Here is a 22664-nt window from a genome sequence, read left to right as displayed (position 1 = left end):
ATAATCAGCTACACCTCTGTAAACTGGCTCTGACTCAAAATGGGCTTCACTGCATCAAAATCACGCCTCTTAACAAGTCCTGGGCATCTGTACCCTGTTTCTAGCCTAAAAAAAAATTACTGCGGCTGTAGCTTTTGTCACCTATATTGAAGTCTGTAGCTTGTCACCTGGTATGTTTGGGACTGGAACAGGGAGGGCGGGGAGATGGGTGGCTTTGTTCTATCATTGTTATTTCACAGTCTGTGCTAGTTTGAAAGGTTTCAAGTCAGGGCTCTTCACCCTAGCAAGAACATCCTTTCTTCCAAAAAGAATAGTAAGACACTCATGCAGAGAAGGAAATGAGACGGTAGAAAAGCCTACTTCTGTACTATTGGCCTTCAAATTTAGGAGAAATTTGAAGTATTTTAAAACAGTAGTGCTCCTTTTACATAGCTCTGCTAAAAAGGAAAATGGTAATAGGATCTTTAACAAACTCTCAAGGCTGGTTTTTTTTGGCTGCACCACGCAGCTTGATCTCGGTTCCCTGACCAGGGACTGAACCCAAGTGCTCAGCAGTCCTAAACAGTGGACCGCGAGGAGATTCCCTTATCAAGGCTATTTTATAGACAAGAGATAGTCATAGACTGTAAAAAAAAAAAAAAATAAGGTCAGGACAAGAGATTTTGTGTAATTCAACAAGAATAAAACAAAACCCTCATCGTGTTAAGAGAGTAGAAACCTCAGCTCCAGATTTCCAGGTCCTTTTACATGGAGTAATTACAGCCGATATCTGCTTGGCACCATTGCTCAGATTATTTCACTCATTCCTCAGAAATAACCCCTGTGAGCTGTGAGCTGTTTTGTCCCCATTTTGCAGATGAGGAAGACTGAGGCATTGGTTAGTTCAGTAATGAAGTGGCAGCAGTAGGACCACTTTCTGATCAGGAAGACCAAAGCTTTCTGATTCAAGCCCACATGTTTAGCCCTAAGGCCATCCAGACTCTCCATTTAAGTAAGTAGTATCCTATAGTAAGGAGAATTAACCAAGATGATCAGTGATTGTCTGAAACTGATCATGCAGCTGACGGACCAGTAAATTCCTTGGCAAAAAAAGTAGAAGAGGGAGGTTAGAATAAAGGAGCTACCGCACCCCCCACCCCATCCCACAACTAAGAATACTGGGAGCCCAATACATGATCTTCATGGTCTAGAGCCTTCCCAAAGGGCTGAGAATCTCACTTACAAAAATCTTACATAACTTGTGAATAGAGGCCTGAAATTAGTCCAAGAACGAATCTTAAGATTATAGAGAAAACCACTTAACAGTTAATATTTGCCCATGTTGTTATTCAGTTGCTCAGTCTTGTCTGACTCTGTGCCCCCATGGACTGCAGCATGCCAGGCTTCCCTGTCCTTCAGTATCTCCCAGAGATTGCTCAGACTCATGTCTGTTGAGCCCATGATGTCATCCAACCATCTCATTCTCTGTCGTCCCCTTCTCCTCTTGCCCTCAATCTTTCCAGCATCAGGGTCTTTTCCAGTTTGCCCATGAAAAGGCGTTGAAGCCAGTCATTCTACAGTTACTAAGTACCTGCTATTCTCTGGATGTTTTATAAGGCACAGAGATGGACTGGACAGAGAACTTGCCCTCAGAGAGTTCATTCTGGTTGGGGGAGACCAGAGTGAACACAGCTAATGCAGAAAGAGGTCAGAGCAAAAGAAGTGCCAATCCAGGAATGAAGTTCTGCCAGGAAAGCAGAGGAGAAAGGCTGCTAGGAATTTTGATTAGGTTTTTCCGCGAAAGTTCTATTATTTGCCCCATCTTGTTTTCAGATTGTGGAGGGAAATGGGAAAAAAAAAAAAATGGTGAATACCTGTCATGTGTTCAGAACTTTGCTGCTTAAGGAGAATGAGAAATGATCCGCTGGTAATTTTGAGTCTTTGTCTAGAGGTGATACTGAATGCAAGCTTTTTGTCCTTGTCAGATAAATTCTGAAGGCTGTTAAAAAGCTGGGGACATTATAGCTTTAGCAGATTTTGCAGTCCCTGGAAATAGCATCAATCCTGGTGTCAGGATAGTGCTCAGTGACTATTCCCTTGACTACCTTAGCTGACTTCAGCCTCACTCTTCCCCCGCCTCCCAGGTCATAATCAAGGAGTCTTCCAGAGGCTCGGTGCTAGCAAATAATCTTTCAAAATCAGGGGAGCTGCAAGGCCCTGTGGGTCAGCAGAATTAATAGGCAGAGGTCAGGAGCATCACAGGCTTAAAAGTGGAGTGCAGAGATGAGGCCAGAGGTCCAATACCCTCTTGACAAGATCCTTTGGGGGATCGAGTCTGTTAAAGTTAACTCCAGCTCAGCTGAATTTGGGCCGGTTGCTCATCTTAAATCAAGAGAACAAAGCTTTGTCCACCTTGAGCCCAGGCACCAAGGGGCCAGTGGCCACAATTACCTTATGTAAGATGCAGAGTTCCGTTGTTGCTGATGACACATACAAGGGAGTTCCTGACGGAGGTGGAAAACTGCAGAAAGAAGGCTGCCTGCAGGTTGGCAGTTTCCTGAGCCTCAGTGACAGAATGCCGGGGTGGGTCTTATATGACCCAAAGGAAAACTTTGTAAACCCTTATCGTGAAAGAAATCATAGGTGATGAAGCTGAGGTTTTTACGTTGAGGCTCTTATGAAGAGTGAGGAAAAAAGTGTGTTAGCCAAGTTGTACAGGAAAAAATAATTCTGTTTTATAGACCAGCTGTAGGATGACAGACACTGGGATAGTTTCTTCAGAGATAGGTTGATTTTCTGGAGGGTAAGGCAGACACTTGGGATAAAGACATACGGATTTAGAGGGGGATGAAGAGGAGCACAGGCTATCCTGGGTAAGGAAAATTGCTGTGAAGCAGAGAGCAGGAGGTTGTACAGGCTGTTCAAAGGGCACAGAGTTAAAACTGTCCGGTGTTGGGAAGGAAGAGGTACATAGGTGGGGGCCCTGAAAGCCTGACTCGGGGGTTTGGAATCTCTCTAAGAGGTGTCTGAGCAAGAGAAGAACATAGGTAAGCAGCCTTTGAAGAAAACCAGTGTGGCCGTAGTGGTCGCCTGAGCAGAGGGGAGGAGAGGCTGGCAGAGGGTGTGACTGGTACCTGATGAGGGCCAGCTCCCTGTCCGACACTCAGCGAGCACTGTGCTGTGGTCCTGACTTATTCTCGTGCAGGACAGGCCCCTGAACGTAGATGGGGGCGGCCTGAGCTCAGACACTAAGGCTGTTACACACGCTTGGCCTAACCCTTGGTCACCAGGTCCAAAGTATTTCCTTCTCAGCTTGCTTCATTGTGAAGCTGAGTAACCTGAAAGATTTCTAGATCTGTTTCGGCTTTTTTTTCTTTTTTTCCAATTAAGCTTCTGAATGGGAGGACAGGAGGTCAGCATGTGCCTTTGGACAGCCTCCTCCATCCACAGCTCCAGGCACGAGGTGAAGCAGACCGTATCATCTCTGAAGAACTCTCTATCTGTCAACTTGTATTTTTCTTTTTTTCTCTTTTGGTTCATTTTTTTTAAGTTATGCTTTGTTGTAGATCCCTTGTTTTCAGTTGGCTCTTCTTGGTGGTGGTGTGTCCTGGTCATTCGCATAGTATTCATTTTGAGAATTCCGGCTCTGTTATAGAGACAGGAAAGTGCAAACAAGCTTAAATCTTAAACTTTTTATTTGGGTACTGACTAAGTAACTGTACTATACACATTCTGTTGGCCAGTGTCACTTCAAAGGGTCTTAACACCTATTAAAATCACATTAACTTTGAAATGCCAGTTCAGCTGGAGAAAAAGCACTCCAGGATCAGATGATATTATCAGCATCTAAATGAACCAGGCGGTACTGCAAGGAATTACAGATGACATTATTATCCACAAGACAAAATCAGAAGGCCGTAGGCCAACCCCTCGGGTTCTCGTAAAATCAGATTTAGCATTATTTATGACCATTCCTTGTTTTCTGTCATTCACATAATTGGAAAAGTGAAATAGAGGCGACAGATCAGACTAAGGGTTTTAGATAGCCCAGAGTTTGATTGGCCATATTGAATGGCCGCTTTAAACAGTACAGACAGCTGCTCCCACACAGGCTCAGCCAATTGCATTAGACTGTAATAGAGGCCCCACCTCAGTCCAGTGAGTGTGGTCAGAGTCACACAATGGGGAAAAAAAATATCAATAAGGCAGATCTCCAACTAAAGTACTCAAAGCTGAAATCTCAGCACAGGATGTCTGAACAGCTCAGCCCAGAAGAGGTACATGCCAAAGGTTTGACCTTCAGAACCCAGGAACCAAAGCATGTCAGCTTATTTCACAGATTTGTGTACAGGCTGAATTAATGTCTTCCAGAATACAAATCCATTTTCAAAGGTTTTCTGTCCCTGAAACTATTCAGAAGAGTACACCTTGGGCTTTCAAGGCAATCCTGAATGGCAGATATTCTAAGTACGGCTAGCATTGCTCCTGTTCCTAGAGATGTTAAAACAGCAGACTCATTAAATTATGCTCACATTTTATGTCTATTTTAGAGAAAACAGCCAAAGGCAGCCTTCAGGCCTTTTAAACCAGCATTCACCAAACTGTAGGTTATAAACCATTTTAGATAGAACAGCAGGTATCAGAGTTTATCACATTTAGTAAAAGTAAAAAAAGATAATGCACTCTCATGAAATGCACACTTTCTCCAGAGAGATGTGTTGAACTAATGGATATGGCTTTTCTTTCTTTCTCTCTCTCTTTCTTTCCTTCCTTCCTTCTCTCTCTCCCTTTTTTTTTAATACATAATTTTGTGTGTTTATTTTTGGCTGTGCTAGGTCTTCATTGCTGCAGTTGTGAGGAGCCAGGGCTCCTCTTCGTTGCAGTGCTCTGGTTTCTCTTGGTGTGGTTCCTGGGCTCTAGAGCCCGGTAGGTGTGTGCACAGGCTTAGTTGCTCTGTGGCACGTGGGATCCTCCCAGACCAGGGATCAAAGCCATGTCTCCTGCATTGGCAGGCAGATTCTTTACCATGGAGCTACCTGGGAAGCCCCTTCTTTTTCTTCCTTTTGTTCTTTCTCATTCTTCCTTCCCCCGGGAACGCCTCCCAATTCTGAAAAAGTGCCTGTACATCCTCCAGGAATCAGGTGTCTGTGAGTATGGTTCCGAATATTTAGTGACCTGTTGTTTTTTGCCTTAGCTCTTTGATCATGGTGAGCCCCTCCTAAGTACTTGGTGAATATAAAAGACGACTGGTTCCTTATAGATTTCATTGTTCTTCATTGTGCATGATGAGCATGCTGTGGACATCATCTGTACTTGCCACGCAGCAAGTAAACTCGGTTACATCTGTCACATGTGAAAGGCTTTTCCTGATCCCCTCACGTCACTTTGCCCTGCTCTTTGTCGCAGCTGTGCACTGCAAATGACTTCCTTTATTAGTTAGCACCAGTGGTTTCTTGGGATTTGAAGCATATGGTGTAGAAAAATTTGGCTTTTTTAGCAATCTTTTATTAGGCTAATGAATGATGTTTCTATCCATGGCAAAGGTAATAGAAGAGGAGAGTTGCTTCTCCCATGGCTGTTTTTCTAAAGAAGGATCATGTAAGTAAAATCAGAGTTAAAAATTAGTGCATCAGAGCCATATATGGGGTAAGTCAGATATGACAGTTTTTAGGTTCTATTAGTGTCATTTCAGGGCTTCCCAGGTATCACTGGTGGTAAAGAACCTGCTTGCCAGTGCCGGAGACATAAGAGACGTGGATTCGATCCATGGGTCAGAAAGATTCCCTGGAGGAGAGCATGGCAACCCTTTCCAGTATTCTTGGCATGGAGAATCCCACAGACAGAGGAGCCTGGTGGGCTACAATCCATGGGGTCACAAAGAGTCAGATACGACTGAGGCAACTTCGCGCACACACACTGTCATTTCAGGGCTGAGGACAGTCACTTGGTAGTCTGTCATAAAACAAGGCTGTGAGGACCATAATGTAAGCATATTGCACATCATGCTGGAGATTATTCTTCTAGAATATTCCTGTTCATCTTTTTAAGACCCGGGTGAATTCTCTCCCATCTAAACCTTCTGTGTTCCTATCCATTTCTTCAGGCCTCTCTTCTACTAATCACATTTGACTATCATCATGTTTTTATATGTTTTTCTCACCCATTTGACTGCAACATATTCAAAAAGAGACACTATTTCTGTAATCCCCATGCCTAGGTCAGATCTGGAATAAAATGGATGGTGGATGAATTAGTAAAGAATGAAACCCTTTTATTTTGTTTTCATCCTTCATACATCTGTTATGAATACGTTAGTATTCATTTCTGAAGTTGAGTTTGGGGAGGTGATGGTGGCCAGTGACTGGGGAGTGAGTAAAGGCTCTGGGCTTTTGGATGTCTATAGTTGCTTTCTTTTGGCTGTTGTTCAGCGTCCAAAAGCATGTCTAAAAATCTTGGTAACCTCCCTATATATTTCCTTCTCTAGGAAGTCCAGCGCTGCACGGCTGATATGAACATCACTGCAGAACATTCCAATCATCCAGATAACAAGCACAAAAACAGATACATCAATATTTTAGCATGTGAGTAATAAACTTTAAACTATCTTCAACTGCAAGGAAATGAAATCTTCCTGCTGGGTATGAGCTGAAATGCAAGCAGTTGGAATCAGGATGCCAAGAGGGCATTACACGTGCAAGTTGGCCCATCTTCTTCAACAATGTGTAAGAAGAAGAAGTGGGGACATCCTCTGCCCCCTTAGTGTTTCATGAAGCTGCCAGATCTCTGTTGTCATAATCGGGCGATCAAAGGAAATGTTCTGAGCTTTACTGTTTTTACATGAAGTGATTTCATATCCAGTGTTGGGAACCAAAGTTTAATGTCACGTGGCTAGCCTAACATTGTTTTTAACCCATGAGAGCCAAGCTTTTTAATGCAAATGGAAATACTGAGAGCTGAATCGAGGAAGCTGAATTTCAGAGCAGTCTTTCCAAAGATTAGGTAATTGGTTTATTTCATTCCTTGTGGCCTACGTGTTTAGTCCTGTCCAAAACATTTCCAGGGCCATGAGTACCCTGGAAGTTTAGGAGCAAATAAATAAGAGTTCTTCTTACAGAGCCTCAAGGCTGCTAGGAGGACAGGCCACTTCTGTGGCTGGAAGGCCACTTTTCACAGACACCGAGACTTGACTCACTGGCTGAAAATACACACTTCGATATTGAGAGCAGGAGCACAGATGTTTATGGTTAATGTACATAGTTTCATGTAATAGTGTGTTTAAAGTTACACACCACTGTAGACAGATTTTTAATAATACTTTCAGTTCAGTTGCTCAGTCCTGTCCAGCTCTTTGCAACCCCATGAATCACAGCACGCCAGGCCTCCCTGTCCATCACCAACTCCCAGAGTTCACTGAAACCCATATCCATCGAGTCGGTGATGCCATCCAACCATCTCATCCTCTGTCGTCCCCTTCTCCCCCTGCCCCCAAAACTCTTCACATGAGGTGGCCAAAGTACTGGAGTTTCAGCTTTAGCATCAGTCCTTCCAGTGAACACCCAGGACTGATCTCCTTTAGGATGGACTGGTTGGATCTCCTTGCAGTCCAAGGGACTCTCAAGAGTCTTCTCCAACACCACAGTTTGAAAAGCATCAATCCTTCGGCGCTCAGCTTTCTTCACAGTTCCAACTCTCACATCCATACATGACCACTGGAAAAACCATAGCCTTGACTAGACGAATCTTTGTTGGCAAAGTAATGTCTCTGCTTTTCAATATTCTATCTAGGTTGGACATAACTTTCCTTCCAAGGAGTAAGCGTCTTTTAATTTCATGGCTGCAATCACCATCTGCAGTGATTTTGGAGCCCCCAAAAATAAAATCTGACACTGTTTCCACTGTTTCCCCATCTATTTCCCATGAAGTGGTGGGACCGGATGCCATGATCGTAGTTTTCTGAATGTTGATCTTTAAGCCAACTTTTTCACTCTCCTCTTTCACTTTCATCAAGAGGCTTTTTAGTTCCTCTTTACCTTCTCCCATAAGGGTGGTGTCATCTGCAGTGAGATATAATTTATATAACATACACAATTCACCCATTTTCAAGATAATTTGATTTTAAATTTAATTTCAGTGGTTTTTAGTTTAGTCAAAGAGTTGTACAACCATCACCACTGTCTAATTTTAGAATATTTTAATCACCTCAACATGAAACCCCTTATCCATGAGCAGTCACTTCTAATTCCTCCTGCTCCCAAGTCCCTAAAAGCCACGTAGCTACTTTCTTTCTCTGTGTGTTTGCCTATTCTGAATATTTCATCTAAATGGAATCATTCTGTACGTGCCCTTTGTGTCTGGACGCTTCTACTCCGCATGATGTTGTTAAAAGGTACACAGGGCGTTGCTTTTATGCCTGAATAATACTTCACGGTATAGATATACCATGTTTATTCATTTCTCAGTGGACATTTGAGTTGTTTCTACTTTCTGTCATTAATAATGCTGCTATGAGCATTTGTGTATAAGGTTCTATATAGACATCTATTTTCAGTTCCCTGGGGTATATACTTAGGAATAGAATACCTAGGTCATATGGTAACTTTATGTTTAATATTTTGAGGAGCTGCCCAACTGTTTACCAAAGTGGCTGCGCCATTTTACATTCTCAGCAGCAATATATGCAGGTTCTAGTGTTTCTACATCCTTGCCAACATGCGTTACTTTGGTTTTTTTCTGATAATAGCCATGGTGATGAGCTTGAAGTGGTATCTCACTGTAGTTGCGGTTTTGATTGGCATTTCCCAGTGATTAGTGATGTTGAACATTTTTTTCATGTGTCTGTTGGCCACCTTTCTGCCTTTTTTAGAGAAATGTCTATTTAGATCCTTTGCTCGTTTTTATATTTGTTTACTCGTCTTTCTATTGTTGAATTCTTTATACATTATAGATACAAATATATATATAATTTGCAAATATTTTCTTACATTCGCCATGTCATCTTTTCACTTCCTCGATAATGTCCTTTGAGGTACCAACTTTTAAAACTTTGGTGAAACCCAGTTTTTTTTTTTTTTTTTTTCGTTTCCTGTGCTCTTGTCATATGTAATGAACCAGTGCCTAATCCAAGATCGTAAATATATACCTTTTTTTTTTTTTTGGTCAGCTTCTTCTGGTCTTAGCTCTTACATTTAGGCCTTTGACCCGTTTACGTTAATTTTTGTATACAGTGTGAGGTAGGGGTCCAGCTTCATTCTTCTGTGTGTTAATATCCAGTTGTCTCAGCACCATTTTTTAAAAAGTTTCTTCTTTCTCTCCATAATGAATTGTCTTAAGCACTCCACAGAAAATCAGCTGACCATAAGCGTGAGGGTTTATTCCATACTTTGATTTCTTTTCTGCTGATCTGTATGTCTGTCTTTATGGCAGTGTCACACTGTCTTGGTCACTGACTGACCATGGCTTTGTAATAAGTTTTGAAATTGGAAACTGTGACTCCTTCAACTTTGGCCTTCTTTGTCAAGATTCTTTTGGCTATTTTGGATCCTTTGTTTTTCATATGAATTTCAGGACCTCCTTATTACTACAAAAAGTGTAGCTGGAATTTTAATACAGATTATGTTCATTCTGTAGACTGATACGGGGAACACTGCCATATTAACAGAATTAGGTCTGCCAATTTATGAAGATAGGACATCTCTCCATTTACGTAGGACATCTTTTATTTCTTTCAGCAATGTCTTATAATCTGTATGCTACAAGTATTAAGCTTTTGTTAAATATATTTCTAAGTATATTATTCTTTTACTTGGAGTTGTTTCCTTGGTGTTTTCAGACTGTGGATAGAAATGTGATTGATTTTTGTATGCTGACCTTGTATCTTACCAACTGGACTGAACTTATTTATTAGTTCTAACAGTTGTTTAACACTTATTTCTTGTCTTTTTGGTCATAGCCGTTCTAACAGGTGTGAGATGAACATTTCCCTGAAGATTGGTGGTGGTTGAGGTCCTTTTCATGTGCCCATTGGCCAGCTATAGATCTGCTTTGGGAACATGTATATTTAGGTCCTCTGCCCATGTTTTAATTGCTTGCTGGTTTTGCTAGCTGTTGATTTGTATGCGTTCCTTTTATATTTTGTTTATCATCCCCTTATCAGATATATGATTTACAAGTACTTTCTCCCATTCAGTAAAGCTGCCTTTTTCTTCTCTTGATGCTTTCTTTTGCCATACAGAAGCTTTTTAGTTTGATGTGGTCCCACATGTTTATTTTTGCTTTTGTTGCTTTTGGTGTCAGACTGAAAAAAAATCACTGCCAAGACCTACGTCATGGAGCTTTTTTCTCTGTTTTCTCCCAGGAGTTTCATGATTTCAGACCTTAAATTCAGTTTCAATCCATTTTGACTTAATTTTTATGTATGCTGTAATATAGTAATCTAGTTTCATTCTTTGCATATGACTGCCCATTTTTCCCAGCCCCACTTATTGAAGAGACTTTCCCCATCGTGTGTTCTTGGCTTGTTTGTCACAAATAAATTGACTGTATATGTGTGGGTTTATTTCTGGACTCTCTCGTCTGTTTCATTGATATATGTGTCTGTCTTTATGCTAGTACTTTTCAAATTATTATAGCTTTATAATATAATTTGAAACCAGGGGTATGATGCCTCCAGCCTTGTCGTTCTTTCTCAAGATTGCTTTGGCTGTTTGAGTTCTTTTATGGTTCCATACATATTTTAGGATTGTTTGTTCTATCTCTGTGGAAAGTAGCATTGGAATTTTGATAGGGATTGCACTGAATCTGTAGATTGATTTCCAGTCCATCCATGAGCATAGCATATCTTTCCATTTATTCATGTCTTCAGTTTCTTTTTCAGTGTTTTACAGTCTTCAACATACAGGTCTTTCACCTCCTTAGATAAGTTTATTCCTAGGTATTTTCTTCTTTTTGAGACAATAATAAAAGGGACCATTTTCTCAATTTGTCTTTCTGATAATTCATTCTTAGTGTATAGAAATTCAGTAGATTTCTGTATGTTGATTGTGTATGTTGCAACTTGACTAAATTCATGTATTAGTTCTAACAGTTTTTTTCATGGAGTCTGTCACGGTTTTCTAATTATAATGCCATGTCATCTGCAAATGGTGACAGTTTTACTTCTTCCTTTCAGTTTGGATGTTTTTCATTTCTTTTTCTGGCCTAAATGCTCTGGCTAGGACTTCCAGTACCATGACAAATAAAAATGGCAAGAATGGACATCCTTGTCTTGTTCCCAATCTTAGAGGGAAAACTTTCAGCTTTTCATCTTTGAGTATGATGTTAGCTGTGGACTTGTCTTATATGACCTTAGGGTTTCTATGTACAACCTCATGTCATCTGTGAGTGTAGTTTTACTTCTAGAAAAAGTTTTAAAAGAACTAAAAGTCATTTCTTAAATAAGAGTATTTGTTTCAGTTATCTGAGAGAAGGAGAAAAAGAGAACAAGGAAGAAGAGTCGAACTTTTCTTTTCTCACCAGTCTTTGGATGGATTGACTCGGGCAGCGTTGGTTGACCAGCTCAATCAAGGCTCAACTCCCTGAGATTGTGAAGAACTGTCCATCTGCAGACCTCATTTCTGACCACAGCAGTCAGGCAGAGATATACATACATATATGCCTCACATATGTCCACATCACTCTCTCCACCATGGCAGCGTCTACTTCTAGTGACCTCACTGCCTTAGCTAAAAGTATGCGGCAAAGAGGAAGTCAGAGCAACTCTGTGTGATGTGCTCAAGGGTCATCCTGTTTTGCCAGAAAACCACTATTTCTGGTTAGATGTGTTTGTACTTTCAGAAGTTTACTTGAGGTATAATGTTCACAAATTCAAATCGGGTGTTTTATTTTCACAAGTTCAGAGAGTTAGGTTTTGGTACTATCTCGGCTCCTTGGTCAGGTTCTGGGCACATCAGCCATCACTTTGGTCTTCCCCTATATTAACGCTTTCATATAGCAGAGAATAGCGTGGAAGTGTCATGGAACAAGTAGAATTAGTCCATGAAGGTGCTGGATGCACAATATAGGAAGAGCCTTTTCTCATGGAACCATGACAGCTTTCAAAGCAGACATGTCTGCCACCTCCAGTATTTATCTTTTTTAGCCAGTCTTTGACCTTTTTGATTGACTATGAAGAATGCAACTTGAGTATGTGTTCTTATTTGTCAGTCTGTGAGATAACAATATAATGCTACAAAGAGTTTGAATCCATATGCCTTAAGAGAATATTTTCACGTGGGGCCCCTGTTTAGATTCAACAGGCAGCCCCTGTTTAGATTCACTGCAGTCTGTGCGTTTCTCAGCACAAAAGCAGTTCAGAGTTCAAGAATGTGGAGGGCTTTCCAGAAGTGCATGAAGTAGTCTGAGGTCAGTAATGTCCATGCTAATCCACTCATTGGACTTCTTTTCGAACTAGCCTTTTATGATCATGATTATAAATAGAAATGTAAATCAGCTTTTGCCCATTCTCTTTCTAGCTAGAGGGGGGAAAAAAAAGTATGACCTCAGCTTTCTTCTGTTTGTTACCTTATAAATGCAAGCTCCTTCTGTTGGACAACCAGAGGCACATATCAGCAGTCACCTTTTGTTCATAGGCAAAGGTTAAGTGGGTCTTGAATCTGATCACGGACTTCAGATGCCTGCGTTGAGATTACTCTGAGAAGCAAGCTCCAGTTCCCTCAGTTACTCAGGGTCTGCTGGGGTGGTGGGGAGTCCAGCTGAGTGGCATCTCCTAAAAGTTGATGTTTTGGACTTGATATAATAATCACCTTTTTATATCTGTATCAGTGGAGAGGGGATGGAACATAGGTAATCAAAGATCTTGGAAACTTGTTTTAAAATGTAGGATAAGGGAATTTCAGAGGGTTGCATCTTGAATCATTTTACATGAACTAATAAGGACCACTGTTTGCATTTCTTGCATATCAGCACTCACAGATCAGAGCATGCGGTGGGAGTGTCCCCATGATATGCAGAGGGGTCCCAATGCTGTAGCTTTGATGTTTTAGTTGTTCCTCTGCCAAAAGCTTTCCCAGGGCCCTCTGGGAGATGCCACGTTGCCTCTTTGCTTTGTTGTGTGCTTCAGAATGCTGCTAGTTTTTGAATCATACATTTTGTTTTTGCTTTTTTTTCTTTCTTACCCTCTATAGATGATCACAGTAGGGTGAAGTTAAGACCTTTACCAGGAAAAGACTCTAAGCACAGCGACTACATTAATGCAAACTATGTCGATGTAAGTCAGAAATGTTTTCCTAAACCTGTTTCTGATAAATGAAGCGTGCTGCTGAGACGGTTGAATGTGTTTTCGTACTGCACAGAGCTTTCATGACAAACACAGCCTATTCAGTATGGAAGGCGCTTGAATTATTAACCGGGCTGTGGTACTGCCTTCATCTCACTGTGCTGTGTCATCTTTGAAGGGTTACAACAAAGCGAAAGCCTACATCGCCACCCAGGGACCGTTAAAGTCCACGTTTGAAGATTTCTGGAGGATGATTTGGGAACAAAACACTGGAATCATTGTCATGATTACGAACCTTGTGGAAAAAGGAAGAGTAAGAACTTTTACCCATGTACCTTCACTCAAAAAATTACTTGTGGAGTGTCTGCTGTAGGGCAGAAACTTGATAAGGCCAGAAGATTAGAGAAATGAGAAGAGTACAGGGTATCTTTAGGTGTTAATCTGCCTTTCTCAAATAGATTAACAATACATTTATAAAAGTCTTTTTAAAAAAGATGAATAAGGTATTAATTAGGAGGATGCTGCAAAATGCATGGACATATTCTATAGTACAGATAACTTTTTAAAGAGCTAATGTTTGAGGTGAGATTTAAGCAATGAAAGAGAAGGCAGAGGAGTCACACAGATGTGAAAAGAGAAGGAAGGACATTCTAAGTACAGTGGGAAGAAAGACAAAAGTAGGGACGGTGGAAGAAACGCAGCATATAGTCGAGGAAATACTAGTAGTTCAAATCCAGGGGAGTAAAGACTGCTTAAACACCTCGACCGTCTCTAAGAGAATCTTTTTTAAAGACGATGAGTCATAGTTTAACGTTACCGGATTTTGAACTTACATTAGATATGAATTAATTAATGGAATGAATAGAATAAGGTCCCAGGCTCTAGTCCCTTACTCAGAATCACTACTGCCTCCCTTCGTGGAGTCAAAATTGGTGACCAGTTTTTAACACAAAGGCTCTCACAGTTACAAGAGACTTTCCCTTTTTCCCTGCTTCCTGTATTTAGCCACATATGGTATGGCATATCGGATCTTAGTTCCCCAGTGAGGGATCCGACCTGCACCCCCTGCATTGCAAGTGCAGAGTGCTAACCACTGGACCACCAGGGAAGTCCCGCAAGGGACTTTTCTTTTACCTGTGAATGCAGGCCAACCTCCCAAATGATACTTAATCTTCCTTGGTAACCTACCCACATTTCGTATGGGTCAAATATACAGGACTTTTCCTAGACCCTCTTTAAAGTACATCGTGAGATGCAGAATGGTCACAAATACTAGGCCCAGTCCTCAAATGATCTAGCCCACACGTGTCCCAAGATTAACCTCTGCAGGGGTCGCAGCTGCCTGCAAGGACTGCAGCCCATTCATTCCTGACTTAGTCAGCCACATGGTGAGAGTACCTGTGTTTCAACAGTGCTATTTGAAACCGCAGTGGCATTGTGGTATTACCAACAGTGGCATTGTGGTATCGATTGTAGTTATAATTTACAACTGTTTTTATTTATCTTTTTTGCAGCGAAAATGTGATCAGTATTGGCCCACCGAGAACAGTGAGGAGTATGGAAACATTATTGTCACCCTGAAGAGCACAAAAGTACATGCCTGCTACACTGTTCGTCGTTTCTCAGTCAGAAATACAAAAGTGAAAAAGGTATTGAAGGGGTTGGGTGGGCTGCCAGGGTGTCTCTTTTTAAACTAGTATGAAAATCACTGTGCGACCAAGGCCAACTCTCATAACCAACTTGGTTTTTTTTTTAAAAAAGTATTTTTGAAACGTTTTTTCACAACTCTTTTGATTGACATCAATGTATGGTGTGAAAGATATTGGCAAAGCACATAATAGAATTTAACTGGCCTGACTGAGTTCTTTAATCTCTTCATGAAGGAGGCTTCATTTGGAGTGGGGGAGGGACAAAAGGTCCTCAGAGGTTTTGGTAACCAGCAAATATGGCAGCATCTGTTTGGTAATTTAGCTTTTTAAATCTAATTGTCTGACAGCTTTAAAGCAGTGTTTCCCAAAGTGTGTCCCAAGGACACATTTGCAAAACTCAAATTCTGTGATTCAGTGTGGAAAATGAATGCTACATGAGCCTGAATTCCCCCTTAAAAATTTACAAGGAAAACAAGTACCCAGAGTGCCAGAGTAAGGAAACCGATGTAACTCTGTCGTGTTTCCTAATGTGATTTAACACTAAAGAACTCTTGCCATCCTGAGAATCACCCTTGTGGAAATGCCACTTTTAAGTTTTCTCAGTTCCTCTTGTTGAAAATCCACTGTCCCATTGAGACTCATAGATCACTCTAGCAGTCCTAGGAACTCAGGACAGATGCTCATTAGGACAGCGTGGAGTGTTACTTACTCTGCGGAGGCTTAGGTAGGCAGCTGTTGGTAGCAATGGTTCATTTCTTTTTCTAGGCTTGGACATCTTTGGGAATGCGATAAAACTGTCTGCCTCTTGCCCCAGAAGAATTCACATTTACTCAGGTTTTTGTATACCATTTCAGTGGCTCTGAAGCCCATTCATGGTCCAGGGTTAACAGTCCTTTCCATGTGTATTTTTCTTCCCAAGAATGGCAGAAGTATTATACATAAAGATCAGTAGCACTGTCTTTATCTATGTTCTCTACACCAGAGCTGTTAGTTGGTTCAAGCTAACCAATAACCAGTTTATAGTCATGAAGTATAATGTCCATTAGGCATGGAAACACCTCAGGTATTTAAATGTGGCCCACTTACTCTTCTTTTAGAAATGCCTTAAGTCAGAGGACGATGTCAAATAGGAATGTCTGGTGTTTTGCACACTGACAGTAGGAACTGAAAATGGGGAAGAAAAAGGAAAAGGAGAGGTAACTGGGGAATTGATAATCAAGGACATCCAAGCCCTGTAGCATAGGGCCAAGCACCCTACAGTGTTCAATGTCGATGGATTCATGACCCTGAATCATCAAAAACATTTTTAAATTTTACAAGTATTGGTAATAATAATAATAATAAAGAACACATCACAGAAACTGATCTGTTTGAAGAAGATTGTCAACCAAAGTGGTTGAAATGTAAAAAGTTCAGCCACTTAAAGGAAAACAACTCTCAAAAATTCATTTTGAAAGGGACAGATAAATTGACTGTTGCCTTGGACTCTGGACGTTGAGAAGGATCTTCCCCACACTTCCTGGAGGTTGCAAGCATGTGCCTGCATCAGCCTGGACAGTGGAGAAGGAATGGGAGTCCTGGCACAGAGTCAGAGGAGCTGGGGCAGGAAGTCAGGAAATGGAAGTTGTTGTTTAGTTGCTAAGTTGTGTCAGACTCTGCAACCCCATGGACTGCAGCCCGCCAGGCTCCTGTATCCATGGGATTTCCCAGGCAAGAATACTGGAGCGGGTTGCCATTCCCTTCTCCAGGGGATCTTCCTGACCCAGAGATAGAACCTCGCGTCTCCTGGACTGGCAGGTGGATTCTTTACTGCTGAGCCATTAGGGAAGCACCTAGGAAATAGAAATCTTGTAGGCAAATTACTGAGCTCTTTGGATAGCAGATCCAGAAAAATGAAATATGAAACATTCATTCTTGGTGCAGAATGAAACCATATTCTCTTCTATGAGGTATCTGAGCCTTCTCATCCAGCTGGGTCATGTCCTCATTTGTGGCCTGAGAGGACCTCAGAGAGGATATCAGCAGTTAGGGCGAAATGAGAACAGAGGTTGGGATTCATGCCATCCTTACATCATCTTCATCTAGAATGCCCACTGTTGGCTTAAAGACATGCTTTCTTGCCTTTCTCTTAGGGGCAGAAGGGAAATCCCAAGGGGCGGCAGAATGAACGTGTGGTGATCCAGTACCACTACACGCAGTGGCCCGACATGGGGGTCCCGGAGTACGCCCTCCCAGTGCTGACCTTCGTGAGGAGGTCCTCGGCAGCCCGCACGCCGGAGATGGGGCCTGTGCTGGTGCACTGCAGGTGAGGACCGCCCGACTGGGGAGGCAGGGGCTGCAGGCCTGCCGCTGCTCTGACACCAAACTAGAGTCTTCCGCCCCAGACTGGGACCACTGAGACTTGTGAGGGTTACAGGAGGTCACTATAGTCCTCTAACAGTAAGAAAGCAGCTGCTGCTTGTGAGGGTAAAACAGAATGAACTCTTAGAGGATGAGTCTCCAGTTTTTATAACACCATCTCATTATTGATAAAATCCAGCGTTATTTTATAAGGCAATTGTTGGTAGCTCCTAATATATAAAAAACTTAAAACACAAGTTTAGAACTTCCCACACTAGAAACTTTGAGGCTTTTTTTTTTTTGGTTTTTAATTTTTATTGAAGTATAGTTGCTTTAGAGTGTGTGTTAGTTTTTGCTGTACAGCAAAGTGAATCAGCTATACGTATATGTATACCCCCTGTTTTTTGGATTTCCTTTCCATTTAGGTCACCACGGAGCATTGAGGAGCTTTTGAGTTTTTGAATATGGCTTTTCTGTAGGGTTTCTCCAAAGAATAGTATTTATTTTCTGGGTGAAAGGCTTTGAGCTTATAGGTACTATAAGCTCAAATAAAATACCTTTGTAAAGCACATAAAAAGCCTGTTTTACCTTCTAAAGTACCTTAAACAACCTTAGTAAATAGTAACATTAATGCTCAGTTGTGTCCAACTCTACGACCCCATACCCTCCAGGCTCCTCTGCCCGTGGGGTTTCTCAAGCAAGAATACTAGAGTGGGTTGCCATTTCCTTCTCCAGGGGAATCTCCCCGACCCTGGGATCGAACCATGTCTCTTGTGTCTCCTGCATTGGCAGGCAGATTCTTTACACTGAGCCACCTGGAAATCAACCTCAGCTGATTGTTTAAAAATGCTTTTAGTGTTTTTTTTAATTTATTGAAGGATAATTGCTTTGCAGAAATTTGTTTTCTGTCAAACCTCAACATGAGTCAGCCACAGGTATACATATATCCCCTCCCTTTTGAACCTCCCTCCCATCTCCCGCCCCATCCCGCCCCTCTAGGTTGATACAGAGCCCCTGTTTGAGTTTCCTGAGCCATCCTGGATTGCTTGGCTTGGGCGTTCAGACAGATGTTGCTGCCTCTGTGATGTGTGTTACATGGCTGCACAGCTTCCTTGGCACTTCTTTGGGGCCGCTCCCCTAATAAGCACCCACAGAGCAGCGGGAGTTGGAGCCTGTCTTCTGTTTAGAGTGCCACGGGAACTCTCCATCTTTGCTAATCCATTTACAGTCACTAAAACAGAAGAGAGAGTCTACCAGAGAGCTCGTGTCTCAGCAGAGTTGTGTCAGACAGGGAACCTGCTAGGGGCATGGGAGCAGAGATTCTGCCCAAAAGAAGTTTGTTGTTCAGTACAGCAGAACTCAGGTCTCCCTATTTTTCTGAAATAACAGTTAGGATGTGGGATTAAAGAGGCCGGCTTTTCCAGGTGGGCTCTTCGTAGCCCACCTCTGGATTATGGAAGGAAAGTATCCTTTTCAACAGGAACTTTCCAATACTGAGCCCACTGGGGAGTCTGGTGGGCAGAAAGCGGGTGTGTTGAAAGGACGATGGGCTCCCCCAGGATCGCTGGGGGAGCGGGAGAGCCAGGTGATGCCTCCGCGGGAGTGCTTCTGTGTGGGCACGCGGCTGCCAGGAGGGATGCCTTGGGCTCCCTGGCATCATGGACTTAGATCCTTTTGCTCGAGCTACAAGGAGGGCCAAGAAAGCTCGTGTGTAGCTTATATATATTTTATTTAAGTATACATAGTCTCTATTTTCAGGCAAGGTATGAAGGTAGCCTTCCCTCCTCATCAAAACTCAAGAGGGAGGAAGGATCCTCTTGTCGTTTGTGGATGCTCTCCATTCATCGTAACCTGCACTGGGTCCCCCGAACAGCAGGGTTATTTCTCAGGGCCTTAGAGAGGCGGAGGATGGTTTCCACGGTCCATGCCGGGGGTCGAGCAGCAGGTGTGCTAGGTGAGGTCTGCCTTTCTTCCAGCGCCGGTGTGGGCCGGACAGGCACCTACATCGTCATTGACAGCATGCTGCAGCAGATAAAAGACAAAAGCACAGTCAACGTCCTGGGGTTCCTGAAGCATATCAGGACTCAGCGCAACTACCTCGTCCAGACTGAGGTGAGGAGAGACTGCACGGCCCCGTGGGGTCTCCGTGCGCTGGAACGGAAGGGTGAAGGAGCGGCAGCAGACAGGGCTGGGAGAGATCTACAGGGGTTTGGATTGGAAGGTGTCCTGACGAGGATATCTGGTTGTTCCCCACTTCTGTGTGGATGTGAAATGAAGCTGGGACACTGTACCCAGCGCTGTGTATTCGTTGCTCTGGGAGTTAAACATTGTCTGGCCTGAGGGGATGGTTCTAAAGCCCTCCGGTGAACACGCGTTTCCCCCTTGCATGTTCGGAGCGTGGTGTGGAGTACAGAACCGACATCAACGCAGTCCCTGCCCTCAGGCCGCTTCTGGCGGATTAGGAAGTGAGTACTGAGGGAATTCACGGAGAGCTCCCTGCCAGAGGAGGAGCTCCTTGAAGGCAGATTTGCTGCAGGAAACAGGTGGTGTCCCGTCACAGCTCACCTCGGTAACCGTCATGTCCTCTGCCTTGTAGGAGCAGTATATTTTCATCCACGATGCCTTGTTGGAAGCCATTCTTGGAAAGGAGACTGAAGTGTCTTCCAGTCAGCTGCACAGTTACGTTAATAGCATCCTCATACCAGGAGTAGGAGGCAAGACACGACTGGAAAAACAGTTCAAGGTACTGCTTTCAATACATTTCTTTGGGCAAAAAGCAAGGAGGTAAAGAAATGCCTCGAGTTTAGGGGTCATGTGTTTTTTGCATGAATGTTTAGACTGAGATGGATTACTTTGTGTACTCCTGAGATGTAGTACATGGGAAAATGAAGCTGCGACTTGTCTGTAGGTGTCTGAGGAGACAGTGCCGCGCTATATTTTCTTCTGTACAGTTTACAACTTTATTTGAACATAAACACATGCCCCTGGCCACAGTGACATAATATGTTGTTGTTCCAATCAAAAATTTTCTGACCTAATTTATCTTACCCTTATGAAGAACAGCTATTTGTTGACATTATCTTAAAAGCTGAGCTCTTTGAAAGACTATCCCAGTAGATGATTTAGAAACTAAAAAAGACTTACTAAACAAAACTAGAGAAAAGGTTAATTTTTCCTAAATGGGGTTTTTTTCTCTTTGATAGGGGCACAAGGTGTGAAGACAGTTAGGGTTATATGGAATTGAGTGAAATTAGGTGAAAAGAGAGACTATAAGAACTATTAAAGTAATTAAGGTCAGAGCAGTTTAGCTATCTCAAAAGTACTGAATGCCTCCTATTTAGCAGTCTCTCATTAGACTTTAAAAATCTGTCTTTTTTGCACATTGTTCTATTTCTTATTTTGTGTCAAGATAAAAAGAATGAGATGAATCACTGCAGTTTTCATTTTCACGGTAAAACTTTCCATAGACACTGAAACCTTCCTTTGAATCTCAGCTGAAGAAATGAGACTGTCAAGCAAATGATAACAAGTGATATGAAATGAAAAATAGATTAATTTCACCAGGTTCAGTCATAACAACTTTATATTTCCAGGTCTCCTTTTATAATGTCCTACCCACTCTAAAAATCATTCAGTTAATTAATAGTGAGGACATAGTGTCTTATTTTGAATGTTGAAAATGAATTCTTTAAAAATTAATATTTATTTTGTTAAAAAAATGATTTTTTATTAGGGCATAGCCAGTTAACAATGTGATAGTTTAAGGTGGACAGCAAAGTGACTCAGCCATATGTAGACATGTATCCATTCTCCCCCAAACTCCCCTCCCGTCCAGGCTGCCACACAGCACTGAGTAGAGTTCCCTGTGCTCTACAGTACCTCCTTGTTGGTTATCCATTTTAAATATAGCAGTGTTGAGTACCAGTATTTTTAAAATTCTGCCGTTTGTTCCTGAAACATTTGTTTATACCTTGTTTTAAAAAATTCATCAAAGCAGACTGGGTTGTTTGTTCTTTTACAGGTGTAGAACTTACCTAGAAAGAAAACACAAGAAACAGAAACTCAGGCTGCCTCCAGGGCCCTGGACAGTGTAGCTGTAAAGCAGGTAGAGCAGGAGACCGTTCCCAGACACTCTAGTAGAGAGTGTATGGGAAAATCCACAGTAATTCAATAAATCCAAAGAATTCATTCAGTAAATCCATATTATTCAATACATACTGCTTACATAGAGCCTGCCGTCAAGAAACCTAAGGCCTAAAAGTAAGTAAAACAAGACGCAGTCCACCGAGACAGTTGTGAAAAGTGCCACCGGTGAGACACAAAGTGTTCTTAGTGCAGAAGCGTTCAAAAGCCATCAGTTATCTCATCATTGGCATTTTTGCCAGATCATCAAGCAGGTGCTATCAGTTATAGCTTTGTTTTTGTTCTGTTGTCTTTCCAAGCTTTATTGAGATAGATTTCTGAGTTTAGGGGACACAAGGTATGATTTGATGTTTATGTACATACAGAAAAATGTTTGCCACAGGAAGTTAACACATGCACAAATATAGTCCTTTGAATGAGGACGAAAATGTTGCCTTTCTTTCAGCTGGTCACACAGTGCAATGCAAAATATGTGGAATGCTTCAGTGCTCAGAAAGAGTGCAACAAAGAAAAGAACCGAAACTCTTCAGTCGTGCCATGTAAGATCTTAACATCAGTTCAACTTGACTGTGTTTTTCTTTTCTTGAGATTTTGTGTGTTAGGTAAAGAGGCAACCACCACCAAGGGGGAAAGTTATACTTAGGACAAATAGGACAGATGGGAGGGGCAGCTGTCCGCACCAGGAAGTTGCTGTGTCTATGGGACAGGAAATCTAGCTTCAAGTTCACCTCGAGATTGAAGAGTTAGGCTATTTCTACCATGTCTTAGCGTAAAACCCTAAAAAGAAAGGTAAAGTCATTGTCACTGTGGCGTGAATGCTCTCTGAAAATAGAGAGTCCTGGTTTAATCTGTCCAACTGGAACTACAATTATTAAAGTATCCTGTCAACTGAGACCAAGACACTTGATAGGTGGTGACCATCATGTAAGTAACTTGGGACTCAGCAGAGGATATTGTGTGTATGCTGTAGAAACAGACATAGGGAATCGGTGGAGAGATTCTCTTGATTGAAAAAGGCCAAGATTTTCTAAGTGCTTCCTGAACAGAAAGATAGAGAGGTAAGGGCATGCGGAAGAGCAGAGTGCAGTATGTTGGTCTAATTGTAGGAACATCAGACAGGGGTCAACAGTGACCTCAACTCCTCTTTTGTCTCTAGCTTCTTCGTGACCTGATGAGAAAGTGTCTCCCACAGTTGTATGTTATTTCCATAAAGCCTGCGTCCCTCTGGGCACATGCAGATGGACATGTAAAGTGCCCTTTTGCATTCAGTCTTAGCTGAT

At 42.2% G+C, this 22664-nt stretch overlaps 1 protein-coding gene across 3 annotated transcripts in view; it reads left to right on the top strand.

The window, feature by feature from the left end:
* The window catches only part of PTPRG (protein tyrosine phosphatase, receptor type, G), a 775476-nt gene that overhangs the window by 731840 nt on the left and 20972 nt on the right, over positions 1 to 22664 (top strand). For all 3 annotated transcript variants that reach the window (XM_010851541.1, XM_010851540.1, XM_010851538.1), the window contains 8 exons: positions 6464 to 6560; positions 13161 to 13243; positions 13431 to 13565; positions 14767 to 14901; positions 17034 to 17206; positions 19218 to 19353; positions 19838 to 19984; positions 21830 to 21923. In XM_010851541.1, the coding sequence (XP_010849843.1) occupies positions 6464 to 6560; positions 13161 to 13243; positions 13431 to 13565; positions 14767 to 14901; positions 17034 to 17206; positions 19218 to 19353; positions 19838 to 19984; positions 21830 to 21923 (1000 nt within the window). The remainder of the gene's footprint in view (positions 1 to 6463; positions 6561 to 13160; positions 13244 to 13430; positions 13566 to 14766; positions 14902 to 17033; positions 17207 to 19217; positions 19354 to 19837; positions 19985 to 21829; positions 21924 to 22664) is intronic.

Source organism: Bison bison, unplaced genomic scaffold (genome assembly GCF_000754665.1).
Source record: "Bison bison bison isolate TAMUID 2011002044 unplaced genomic scaffold, Bison_UMD1.0 scf7180017864304, whole genome shotgun sequence".
NCBI lineage: Eukaryota > Metazoa > Chordata > Mammalia > Artiodactyla > Bovidae > Bison > Bison bison.
The sequence above is the reverse complement of the archived record's forward strand: the minus strand, read 5'-3'. Positions and strand labels throughout refer to the sequence as shown.